At 41.5% G+C, this 13646-nt stretch overlaps 3 protein-coding genes across 3 annotated transcripts; all 3 read left to right on the forward strand.

The window, feature by feature from the left end:
* Positions 1-631: 631 nt before the first annotated feature.
* Positions 632-2189, forward strand: LOC310993837 (nuclear factor 7, ovary-like; the record flags this gene model as incomplete). The annotated part of the gene is made up of 2 exons (XM_083982322.1): positions 632-1400; positions 2158-2189. 2 exons carry the CDS (start codon positions 632-634, stop codon positions 2187-2189), a joined length of 801 nt encoding a protein of 266 aa, XP_083838448.1.
* Positions 2190-4634: 2445 nt separating this feature from the next.
* Positions 4635-6126, forward strand: LOC310993712 (nuclear factor 7, ovary-like; the record flags this gene model as incomplete). Its single annotated transcript, XM_083982154.1, has 1 exon — positions 4635-6126. One exon carries the CDS (start codon positions 4635-4637, stop codon positions 6063-6065), a length of 1431 nt encoding a protein of 476 aa, XP_083838280.1. The 3' UTR covers positions 6066-6126.
* A 4207-nt stretch (positions 6127-10333) lies between these two features.
* LOC310993838 (nuclear factor 7, brain-like) lies at positions 10334-11731 on the forward strand (the record flags this gene model as incomplete). Its single annotated transcript, XM_083982323.1, has 1 exon — positions 10334-11731. The coding sequence occupies one exon, from the start codon at positions 10334-10336 to the stop codon at positions 11729-11731; it is 1398 nt and encodes a 465-aa protein (XP_083838449.1).
* Positions 11732-13646: the final 1915 nt, after the last annotated feature.

The raw sequence follows: 13646 nt of genomic DNA on the forward strand, positions 1-13646 counted from the left end.
GGCTGCTGTGTTTTCAGCTTCGCTCACAGACTAAATGGCTTCCAGATCAGAGGAGGATCTCTGCTGTCCGGTCTGTAAGGAGATCTTCAGAGATCCTGTTGTTTTGTCCTGCAGCCACAGCTTTTGTAAAGACTGTCTGCAGAGCTGGTGGAGAGTGAAACAAGATCGACTGTGTCCAGTTTGTAAGACAAGATGTTCAAGAAAGAAACCACCCTGTAACCTGGTGTTGAAGAACCTGTGTGAGAGCTTCTTACTAGAGAGGGAGCAGAGATCTTCAGAGGCTCTCTGCAGTCTGCACTCTGAGAAACTCAAACTCTTCTGTCTGGACCATCAGCAGCCAGTGTGTCTCATCTGCAGAGATTCGGAAACACACACCAACCACAGATTCAGACCCATCAGTGAAGCAGAAACACACACCAACCCCATCGATGAAGTTGCTTCACAACTCAAGGAGGAACTTGAGGAAACTCTGGAGCCCTTAAAGAAGAAGTTAAAGGGTTTTGACGAAGTTCAGGTGGAGTTTGGTCAAACAGCAGAACACATTAAGGTCCAGGCCCGACACACAGAGAGGCAGATTAAGGAGCAGTTTAAGAAGCTTCAGCAGTTTCTAGTAGAGGAAGAGGAGGCCAGGATGGCTGCACTGTGGGAGGAAGAGGAGCAGAAGAGTCAGAGGATGAAGGAGAAGATGGAGGCTCTGAGCAGAGAGATAGCAGTTCTTTCACACACAGTCAGAGCCACAGAGGACAAGCTGAGAGCTGAAGACGTCTCATTCCTGCTCAACTACAAGGCTGCAGTGGAAAGAGTCCAGCAGCACCCCCTGCTGGAGGATCCACAGCTGGACTCAGGAGCTCTGATAGACCAGGCCAAACACCTGGGCAACCTGACCTTCAACATCTGGAACAAGATGAAGGACATGGTCTCCTACAGTCCTGTGGTTGTGGACCCAAACACTGCTTATCCAGGACTCATCCTGTCTGAAGATCTGACCAGTGTGAGACTAGGAGGAGACAAACAGCAGCTTCCTGACAATCCAGAGAGGATTGATTATTACTGCTCTGTCCTGGGCTCTGAGGGTTTTAACTCAGGGACTCACAGCTGGGATGTCGAGGTTGGAGACAGTACAGCATGGGCACTGGGTGTGTTACCAGAGTCTGAGCAGAGGAAGGGAGAGGAGATATTGTCTGAATTATGGGGAATATGGTTGATTGGAGATCATTTCTCAGCATATTCACCATCAACTCCAGTCATTGATCTCCCAGAGCAGAAGAAGCTCCAGAGGATTAGAGTGAATCTGGACTTAAACAGAGGAAAACTGTCGTTCTCTGATCCTGATACTAACACACACATACACACCTTCACACACACTTTCACTCAGAAGATGTTTCCATACATTCCCTGTGGTGAAAACATCCCATTTAAGCTGTTACCAGTGAAGGTGTCAGTGACAGTGGAGCAGAGCAGTTAGAGATAAAGAGGATGATCATATATATAATGTTGTTTATTTCTTAAAGGGAAAAGTCAGTGAATTGAACCTGTTAAACTGCACCTGTCCTCCTGCTGTCTCATTATTACACTTTTCCATTTTGACTACTTTTAATCTGTAAAATATTTTCACTCTTTTTATCTCTATGAGTCATTTCACATTATGTTTCTTATTATGACATTTTGTGGAATGATGAGCACAAAAATTATAAATTACTGAACATTTGATCAGGTGATCATTGATCAATCTTTATTTTCAATTCTTCTCAAGATGATAAAAGGTCAAACATGAAAAGCTGAAAAGTGTTTCTGGTTTAATGTAAAAAGTTTGTATCTGTTTATATGAAATGATCTAAGATGTATCAACATGTCAGTTAATCACAAAAGCTGAATGTACATTTGTTCCTGTCTTTAATCAACTTAATTAAATGTTGTCTTGACTGGGATTCATATTCAGCTTCGTCTTTAACGTCTCCTTTATCTACAAGCAATAAATGTTGTGGAGTAGTTTCAGTACAAGTTCCTCAAAACTTGCCTAGGAATGAATGTTCATATTTAGTATAAATGTATTTATTTTTCAAGTTGTAAATGAAGCACATCCTGCAAAAGGGTTAGCGTTGATAAATGCTGTGTTTCTGTTGTCATGGTGTCTTGAACTAACTCTACATCTCTCAGGTATCATGTCTTCACTGCAGGCCTGTGTTTGAAGTTCTCCACTAATGAATTAAGACTCTCTCAAATCAGATTTCAGATCATTACAGGTAAACAGTTCTCTGATGTTCCTTCATCACTGAATACACAACACGTCTTACATCTTAATCTAAAGATGTAAAAAAAGAACACTTTGCAGTCTGAAATATTTCAGTCTATTAACGTAAATGTACTGAAAGTAGAAAAACTCAGTCTGACTGATTTCTACATTGTAATGATTAACTGGTTAATGTACAGTTCATTTTGAATTCTTATTCATTTAGAGATGTGACTTGTTGCACATTAATTTGTTATGTGGCCTTTTATTTACACATACAAGCAAAATAAAGCTCCTAGTCAGTTCACACGGGGGGAAACCGGTATGCTGTGTTAAGTAACTTAATGTGAGCGACAATATTTCCTCTGTAATGTAGAATATATGAATAATTTTGTCTAAATTTAAGTATAAGTATTTAAAAACGGACTAAGTTTTCTTAGGTCTGTCCATCAGTGAGTTAAAGGCCTTTGTCTCCTACAAAGCCACGTTTGTTTCCGTAGGTGTTTTGACAGTGCTGCACATGGTCGACCGGTAACAGCAACAACTTAACATATAGGACCCGGACCATTTACTAAGAACCACCTTAATATTTAAGCATGGCACAGTAAACCTTCAGTGAGAGAAATCCCACCACCACTGCTCCTAGGCCTGGTTCTGAGGTCCGTCAGGTAGAGTCCTAAAGAAGCTGGCCGACTCATGTGAGCCAAAACTCATCCATGTGATCAGAGTCCAGATCTGACTGCAGGAGGATCCATCCATCCATAATGTGTGAACTGCTGAATTGGCATATTGTACTGGGGGTTGTTTGGAGTTAGGTGGTCTGTGATCAGGCCTCTGAAGAAATCTGTAGGGACACAACTCTGTTCAGAAAACCACAGATTTAAGAAAAAGCTGAAATTTCAGTCTGGCAAAGGTCCGCTTCCTCACATGACTCAAAAACCAGGAAACAGTTGCACTTCCACTTCAGTCACAGAGACGCAGACTGAAGAAGAGACGATCAGATTCAGCTTCGGACCAAACTAACAACTTCCTGAGAGTGAGTCCAGCTACATCACTGCTGCTTCAACCTGCTGACACTCCACACACTGAAGGTGAGTTTGACTAAAACCTGGACTCAGAGTCACAGTAAACTTCAGTCGAGTCGGTAGAGGAGAGAGGGGAGTCATGACTTAACAAACAGCTGATCAAGAAATCAAGCTCCATCTTGTCCGACTGCTCTCTCATCCTTGACATAAACAGTTTCGGTTTTTACCATCAGGTTCACTGCTTAGACTCTCATTTGCAAAGACAAACAGATATAAACACTCATTTGTACCTTCTGCTGTTCTTCTTTTAAATGCCAGGGGGAAAGGTAGTCAGGGTGAAATAGCCTTCCCTTCTAACTATAGCGGTTTTCTATCTTGGGTCTGTATTGTGATTTGTAATTTATTGTAACTTGCTGTTCCTGCTGTTCCAAAATTAATCACCCCCTTGGGGACAAATAAAGATTGATTGATTGATTGATTGATTGATTGATTGATTGATTGATTGATTGATTGATTGATTGATTGATTGATTGATTGACTCTACTTCCTGTCTGCAGCTTATTTGTAGGGCTGCAGCCGATATCCGAGTATTTGAGTACTCGATCGGCTTGGGCAGTATCCGAGTGTTGCCAAAAAAATGTATATTATTTTTAGTTTTATGACACCGGTGATGCACAGACTCTCGCCGCCTTTAGGACCTTTGGGACCCCAATCCTCCCTTTTAATGGCCTGGAGTCGTAATCTTCTTTTTTGGCAAACGGATGAGATCCCCTCAGTTTATTATACAATTTCCATCCATCTTTTTGCCGGTTTGTGCAACACAACAACTCCTTGTCCTTTTTGTTTGCTGCTTGACTCCGCTTGTAAACAATGATAAATGTCCCGCTTTCTGCCCCCAGGCTGTGCGCGCACATCTGCGATGACGTTGCACAGAAACCATATGCACGACAGAAAATAAATGTATTTTTGTATTTATTAAAAACACATGAAAAGGCCTTTTTTAATACGAGGCTTAGAACTGCTCCTCTACATTCATCTGGACTGAGCTGTTTGACCTTCAGTCACTTTTCAAAGCTCCGCCCCCTCACATAACTCACCAGAGACAAAGAAACAGTTCCTTGCACTTCTTCAGTCCCGGAAAAGCAGACTGAAGAAGAGACGATCAGATTCAGCTTCGGACCAAACAAACAACTTCCTGAGAGTGAGTCCAGCTACAACACTGCTGCTTCAACCTGCTGACACTCCACACACTGAAGGTGAGTTTGACTAAAACCTGGACTCAGGGTCACAGTAAACTAAAGTCTAGTCAGTAGAGGAGGGAGGGCCATGACTGACTCCATTTTCTGGCTGCTGTGTTTTCAGCTTCGCTCACAGACTAAATGGCTTCCAGATCAGAGGAGGATCTCTGCTGTCCGGTCTGTAAGGAGATCTTCAGAGATCCTGTTGTTTTGTCCTGCAGCCACAGCTTCTGTAAAGACTGTCTGCAGAGCTGGTGGAGAGTGAAACAAGATCCACTGTGTCCAGTTTGTAAGACAAGATGTTCAAGAAAGAAACCACCCTGTAACCTGGTGTTGAAGAACCTGTGTGAGAGCTTCTTACTAGAGAGGGAGCAGATATCTTCAGAGGCTCTCTGCAGTCTGCACTCTGAGAAACTCAAACTCTTCTGTCTGGACCATCAGCAGCCAGTGTGTCTCATCTGCAGAGATTCAGAAACACACACCAACCACAGATTCAGACCCATCAATGAAGCAGAAACACACACCAACCCCATCGATGAAGTTGCTTCACAACTCAAGGAGGAACTTGAGGAAACTCTGGAGCCCTTAAAGAAGAAGTTAAAGGGTTTTGACGAAGTTCAGGTGGAGTTTGGTCAAACAGCAGAACACATTAAGGTCCAGGCCCGACACACAGAGAGGCAGATTAAGGAGCAGTTTAAGAAGCTTCACCAGTTTCTAGTAGAGGAAGAGGAGGCCAGGATGGCTGCACTGAGGGAGGAAGAGGAGCAGAAGAGTCAGAGGATGAAGGAGAAGATGGAGGCTCTGAGCAGAGAGATAGCAGTTCTTTCACACACAGTCAGAGCCACAGAGGACAAGCTGAGAGCTGAAGACGTCTCATTCCTGCTCAACTACAAGGCTGCAGTGGAAAGAGTCCAGCAGCACCCCCTGCTGGAGGATCCACAGCTGGACTCAGGAGCTCTGATAGACCAGGCCAAACACCTGGGCAACCTGACCTTCAACATCTGGAACAAGATGAAGGACATGGTCTCCTACAGTCCTGTGGTTGTGGACCCAAACACTGCTCATCCAGGACTCATCCTGTCTGGAGATCTGACCAGTGTGAGACTAGGAGGAGACAAACAGCAGCTTCCTGACAATCCAGAGAGGATTGATTATTACTGCTCTGTCCTGGGCTCTGAGGGTTTTAACTCAGGGACTCACAGCTGGGATGTCGAGGTTGGAGACAGTACAACATGGGCACTGGGTGTGTTACCAGAGTCTGAGCAGAGGAAGGGAGACGAGATATTGTCTGAATTATGGGGAATATGGTTGATTGGAGATAATTACTCAGCATATTCACCATCAACTCCAGTCACTGTTCTCCCAGAGCAGAAGAAGCTCCAGAGGATCAGAGTGAATCTGGACTTCAACAGAGGAAAACTGTCGTTCTCTGATCCTGATACTAACACACACATACACACCTTCACACACACTTTCACTCAGAAGATGTTTCCATACATTCCCTGTGGTGAAAACATCCCATTTAAGCTGTTACCAGTGAAGGTGTCAGTGACAGTGGAGCAGAGCAGTTAGAGATAAAGAGGATGATCATATATATAATGTTGTTTATTTCTTAAAGGGAAAGGTCAGTGAATTGATCCTGTTAGGAATGCAACTCTTATTCAGTCCTGGTTGATTCATTTTCAGTTAGTTTATGCAAATTCTGTGAAAATAAAGATTAAAGGAGATATCAGTGAAATGTTTTTGTTAATATAAGTCCTAATTAGTCATATTTTCCGTCAGCAATCACTTACATACAGTGTTTCGACCGGAACACGAGTCTCTCCGTCACTCTGCTCTGCTGTAACCCGAGGAGAAAACATTTCTTCTGGGATAGGAGTGTTATCCAATGAGGAGAGAGAACGGCATGAAGGGCTGTGTGTGCAGCCAAGGGATGCGCGTGAATGTGGTGACGTAGCACGAGGACCAATTGATGCCTGACAAGGGCGGGGGCTGCTAACTCATGGTGCGTTCAAGGAAACTCGTACTTTGTGTTTTTCCTTCCTGTGAAGTCATACCAGTTCGATCTGGTACGAGTTCACGGGTCAGAAGTTACGAGTGGCCGTTATAGGGAACTTTCACAGACAACAGGATGGTAAAAACACGAGCTACGGGTTACCTGGAACGCTACCAAGTCGTAGTTGTGACTTGAAGCTGTAACTTACGGTTTCAAAAGCCTGCCTTGAACGCAGCATTAGCCGAAACGGCCGTGAAGCTGATATCTGCTTTAAACAATGGTTTATAATGGCAAGTGGTTCCAAAAATTGACATTTTGGAAAGTTCGCCTGAATATTTTGTAGTAAAATCTCAATAATTTTGTCCTGCTTCAATTAATCAGAATCAACCACTGCAGAGACAATGTTCATATGTTGTACAATGATTTTATAGAGAGTTTGAGCTTCATTAGCATTATTCTAAAGGGCACTCATCAAAAATATGATTTTTTTTTATATTATAAAAAATAATAATATAAAAAATATAATATTTTATATAATTTTTTTTCTGTGTGTCATCTTCATTTACTCTTCACCAGTAACAGATATACTGAAATTTACACATCTCAGCAATTATTCAATTTTTTCCCTTTACTATGACACCAAAAGTATTCAAATAGACCTTGTGGTTGCAGAGATATACTCATTTTATTATGGATATGCAATTTTCGAGAAAGGGCCTAAATAATAAGCTTGGTTTTTAAAATTAAACTGCACCTGTCCTCCTGCTGCCTCGTTATTACACTTTTCCTTTTTTACTACTTTTAATCTGTAAAATATTTTCACTCTTTTTATCTCTATGAGTCATTTCACATTACGTTTCTTATTATGACTTTTTGTGGAATGATGAGCTAAAAAATTATAAATTACTGAACATTTGATCAGGTGATCATTGATCAATCTTTATTTTCAATTCTTCTCAAGATGATAAAATGTCAAACATGAAAATTTGAAATGTATTTCTGGTTTAATGTAAAAAGTTTGTATCTGTTTATATGAAATGATCTAAGATGTTTCAACGTGTCAGTTCATCACAAAAGCTGAATGTACATCCGTTCCTGTCTTTAATCAACTTAATTAAATGTTGTCTTGACTTGAATTCATATTCAGCTTCGTCTTTAACGTCTCCTGTATCTACATAACAATAAATGTTGTGGAGTAGTTTCAGTACAAGTTCCTCAAAACTTGCCTAGGAATGAATGTTCATATTTAGTATAAATGTATTTATTTTTCAAGTTGTAAATGAAGCACATCCTGCAAAAGGATTAGCGTTGATAAATGCTGTGTTTCTGTTGTCATGGTGTCTTGAACTAACTCTACATCTCTCAGGTATCATGTCTTCACTGCAGGCCTGTGTTTGAAGTTCTCACCTAATGAATTAAGACTCTCTCAAATCAGATTTCAGATCATTACAGGTAAACAGTTCTCTGATGTTCCTCCATCACTGAATACACAACACGTCTTACATCTTAATCTAAAGATGTAAAAAAGAACACTTTGGAGTCTGAAATATTTCTGTCTATTAACGTAAATGTACTGAAAGTAGAAAAACTCAGTCTGACTGATTTCTACATTGTAATGATTAACTGGTTAATGTACAGTTCGTTTTGAATTCTTATTCATTTAGAGATGTGACTTGTTGCACATTAATTTGTTATGTGGCCTTTTATTTACACATACAAGCAAAATAAAGCTCCTAGTCAGTTCACACGGGGGGAAACCGGTATGCTGTGTTAAGTAACTTAATGTGAGCGACAATATTTCCTCTGTAATGTAGAATATATGAATAATTTTGTCTAAATTTAAGTATAAGTATTTAAAAACGGACTAAATTTTCTTAGGTCTGTCCATCAGTGAGTTAAAGGCCTTTGTCTCCTACAAAGCCACGTTTGTTTCCGTAGGTGTTTTGACAGTGCTGCACATGGTCGACCAGTAACAGCAACAACTTAACATATAGGACCCGGACCATTTACAAAGAACCACCTTAATATTTAAGCATGGCACAGTAAACCTTCAGTGAGAGAAATCCCATCACCACTGCTCCTTGGCCTGGTTCTGAGGTCCGTCAGGTAGAGTCCTAAAGAAGCTGGCCGACTCATGTGAGCCAAAACTCATCCATGTGATCAGAGTCCAGATCTGACTGCAGGAGGATCCATCCATCCATAATGTGTGAACTGCTGAATTGGCATATTGTACTGGGGGTTGTTTAGAGTTAGGTGGTCTGTGAACAGGCCTCTGAAGAAATCTGTAGGGACACAACTCTGTTCAGAAAACCACAGATTTAAGAAAAAGCTGAAATTTCAGTCTGGCAAAGGCCCACTCCCTCACATGACTCAAAAACCAGGAAACAGTTGCACTTCCACTTCAGTCACAGAGACGCAGACTGAAGAAGAGACGATCAGATTCAGCTTCGGACCAAACTAACAACTTCCTGAGAGTGAGTCCAGCTACAACACTGCTGCTTCAACCTGCTGACACTCCACACACTGAAGGTGAGTTTGACTAAAACCTGTACTCAGAGTCACAGTAAACTTCAGTCGAGTCGGTAGAGGAGAGAGGGGAGTCATGAATTAACAAACAGCTGATCAAGAAATCAAGCTCCATCTTGTCCGACTGCTCTCTCATCCTTGATAAACAGTTTCGGTTTTTACCATCAGGTTCACTGCTTAGACTCTCATTTGCAAAGACAAACAGATATAAACACTCATTTGTACCTTCTGCTGTTCTTCTTTTAAATGCCAGGGGGAAAGGTAGTCAGGGTGAAATAGCCTTCCCTTCTAACTATAGCAGTTTTCTATCTTGGGTCTGTATTGTGATTTGTAATGTATTGTAACTTGCTGTTCCTGCTGTTCTAAAATGAATCACCTCCTTGGGGACAAATAAAGATTGATTGATTGATTGATTGATTGATTGATTGATTGATTGATTGATTGATTGATTGATTGATTGATTGATTGATTGATTGACTCTACTTCCTGTCTGCAGCTTATTTGTATGGCTGCAGCCGATATCCGAGTATTTGAGTACTCGATCGGCTTGGGCGGTATCCGAGTGTTGCCAAAAAAAATTATATTATTTTTAGTTTTATGACACCGGTGATGCACAGACTCTCGCCGCCTTTAGGACCTTCGGGACCCCAATCCTCCCTTTTAATGGCCTGGAGCCGTAATCTTCGTTTTTGGCAAACGGATGAGATCCCCTCGGTTTATTATACAATTTCCATCCATCCTTTTGCCGGTTTGTGCAACACAACAACTCCTTGTCCTTTTCGTTTGCTGCTTGACTCCGCTTGTAAACAATGATAAATATCCCGCTTTCTGCCCCCAGGCTGTGCGTGCACATCTGCGATGACGTTGCACAGAAACCATATGCACAACAGTAAATAAATGTATTTTTGTATTTATTAAAAACACATGAAAAGGCCTTTTTTAATACGAGGCTTAGAACTGCTCCTCTACATTCATCTGAACTGAGCTGTTTGACCTTCAGTCACTTTTCAAAGCTCCGCCCCCTCACATAACTCACCAGAGACAAAGATACAGTTCCTTGCACTTCTTCAGTCCCGGAAAAGCAGACTGAAGAAGAGACGATCAGATTCAGCTTCGGACCAAACTAACAACTTCCTGAGAGTGAGTCCAGCTACAACACTGCTGCTTCAACCTGCTGACACTCCACACACTGAAGGTGAGTTTGACTAAAACCTGGACTCAGAGTCACAGTAAACTAAAGTCTAGTCAGTAGAGGAGGGAGGGCCATGACTGACTCCATTTTCTGGCTGCTGTGTTTTCAGCTTCGCTCACAGACTAAATGGCTTCCAGATCAGAGGAGGATCTCTGCTGTCCGGTCTGTAAGGAGATCTTCAGAGATCCTGTTGTTCTGTCCTGCAGCCACAGCTTCTGTAAAGACTGTCTGAAAAGCTGGTGGAGAGTGAAACAAGATCCACTGTGTCCAGTTTGTAAGACAAGATGTTCAAGAAAGAAACCACCCTGTAACCTGGTGTTGAAGAACCTGTGTGAGAGCTTCTTACTAGAGAGAGAGAGATCTTCAGTGGCTCTCTGCAGTCTGCACTCTGAGAAACGCAAACTCTTCTGTCTGGACCATCAGCAGCCAGTGTGTCTCATCTGCAGAGATTCAGAAACACACACCAACCACAGATTCAGACCCATCGATGAAGTTGCTTCACAACTCAAGAAGGAACTTGAGGAAACTCTGGAGCCCTTAAAGAAGAAGTTAAAGGGTTTTGACGAAGTTCAAGTGAAGTTTGGTCAAACAGCAGAACACATTAAGGTCCAGGCCCGACACACAGAGAGGCAGATTAAGGAGCAATTTAAGAAGCTTCACCAGTTTCTAGTAGAGGAAGAGGAGGCCAGGATGGCTGCAATGAGGGAGGAAGAGGAGCGGAAGAGTCAGAGGATGAAGGAGAAGATGGAGGCTCTGAGCAGAGAGATAGCAGTTCTTTCACACACAGTCAGAGCCACAGAGGACAAGCTGAGAGCTGAAGACGTCTCATTCCTGCTCAACTACAAGGCTGCAGTGGAAAGAGTCCAGCAGCACCCCCTGCTGGAGGATCCACAGCTGGACTCAGGAGCTCTGATAGACCAGGCCAAACACCTGGGCAACCTGACCTTCAACATCTGGAACAAGATGAAGGACATGGTCTCCTATAGTCCTGTGGTTCTGGACCCAAACACTGCTCATCCAGGACTCATCCTGTCTGGAGATCTGACCAGTGTGAGACTAGGAGGAGACAAACAGCAGCTTCCTGACAATCCAGAAAGGATCGATTATTACTGCTCTGTCCTGGGCTCTGAGGGTTTTAACTCAGGGACTCACAGCTGGGATGTCGAGGTTGGAGACAGTACAGCATGGGCACTGGGTGTGTTACCAGAGTCTGAGCAGAGGAAGGGAGACGAGATATTGTCTGAATTATGGGGAATATGGTTGATTGGAGATAATTACTCAGCATATTCACCATCAACTCCAGTCACTGATCTCCCAGAGCAGAAGAAGCTCCAGAGGATTAGAGTGAATCTGGACTTCAACAGAGGAAAACTGTCGTTCTCTGATCCTGATACTAACACACATATACACACCTTCACACACACTTTCACTCAGAAGATGTTTCCATACATTGCCTGTGGTGAAAACATCCCATTGAAGCTGTTACGAGTGAAGGTGTCAGTGACAGTGGAGCAGAGCAGTTAGAGTTAGAGGAGGATGATCATATATATAATGTTGTTTATTTCTTAAAGGGAAAAGTCAGTGAATTGATCCTGTTAAACTGCACCTGTCCTCCTGCTGTCTCATTATTACACTTTTCCTTTTTTACTACTTTTAATCTGTAGAATATTTTCACTCTTTTTATCTCTATGAGTCATTTCACATTACGTTTCTTATGACTTTTTGTGGAATGATGAGCTAAAAAATTATAAATTACTGAACATTTGATCAGGTGATCATTGATCAATCTTTATTTTCAATTCTTCTCAAGATGATAAAATGTCAAACATGAAAAGTTGAAAAGTGTTTCTGGTTTAATGTAAAAAGTTTGTATCTGTTTATATGAAATGATCTAAGATGTATCAACGTGTCAGTTCATCACAAAAGCTGAATGTACATTCGTTCCTGTCTTTAATCAACTTAATTAAATGTTGTCTTGACTTGCATTCATATTCAGCTTCGTCTTTAACGTCTCCTGTATCTACATAACAATAAATGTTGTGGAGTAGTTTCAGTACAAGTTCTTCAAAACTTGACTAGGAATGAATGTTCATATTTAGTATAAATGTATTTATTTTTCAAGTTGTAAATGGGTTAGCGTTGATAAATGCTGTGTTTCTGTTGTCATGGTGTCTTGAACTAACTCTACATCTCTCAGGTATCATGTCTTCACTGCAGGCCTGTGTTTGAAGTTCTCCACTAATGAATTAAGACTCTCTCAAATCAGATTTCAGATCATTACAGGTAAACAGTTCTCTGATGTTCCTCCATCACTGAATACACAACACGTCTTACATCTTAATCTAAAGATGTAAAAAAGAACACTTTGCAGTCTGAAATATTTCTGTCTATTAACGTACTGAAAGTAGAAAAACTCAGTCTGACTGATTTCTACATTGTAATGATTAACTGGTTAATGTACAGTTCGTTTTGAATTCTTACTCATTTAGAGATGTGACTTGTTGCACATTAATTTGTTATGTGGCCTTTTATTTACATATAAAAGCAAAATAAAGCTCCTAGTCAGTTCACAAGGGGGAAACCGGTATGCTGTGTTAAGTAACTTAATGTGAGAGACAATATTTCCCCTGCAATGTAGAATATATGAATAATTTGGCCTAAATTTAAGTACAAGTATTTAAAAACTGACTAAATCATCTTAGTTCTTTCCATCAGTGAGTTAAAGGCCTTCATCTCCTGCAAAGCTACGTTTGTTTTCATTGGTGTTTTGACAGTGCAGCACGTGGTCAACACGTAACAGCAACAACTTAACATACAGGACCTGGACCATGTACAAAGAACCACCTTAATATTTAAGAATGGCACAGTAAACCTTCAGTGAGAGAAATCCCACCACCACTGCTCCTAGGCCTGGTTTTGAGGGCCGTCAGGTAGAGTCCTAAAGAAGCTGGCCGACTCCTGTGAGCCAAAACTCATCAATGTGATCAGAGTCCAGATCTGACTGCAGGATGATCCATCCATTCATAATGTGTGAACTGCTGAATTGGCATATTGTACTGGGGGTTGTTTAGAGTTAGGTGGTCCGTGAACAGCCCTCTGAAGAAATCTGTAGGGACACAGCTCTGTTCAGAAAACCACTGATTTAACAGGAACAGGGAAAAATAAAGACAAAGAACACAGAGTTTTTGTGAACAGTCGCTGCTGCTCTAAACTTCTCTTTGAACTTGAGTACAAGTTTGAAAAACTGGACTATTTTATTCTCTTCATGTTTCTGCTCCACTGATCTGCTGCTTTTTACTGCGACCACATTTATCACTTTGAGTTTCTTCAGGCTTTAGACATTAAATGATCCACAAACAGAAACTGAACAGAGCTGCTGCATCACCCTGCTGAACATTCAGTTTGACAAAGCTCCGCCCCCTCACATGACTCAAAAAAC

Source organism: Trachurus trachurus, assembly GCF_905171665.1.
Source record: "Trachurus trachurus genome assembly, chromosome: 11".
NCBI lineage: Eukaryota > Metazoa > Chordata > Actinopteri > Carangiformes > Carangidae > Trachurus > Trachurus trachurus.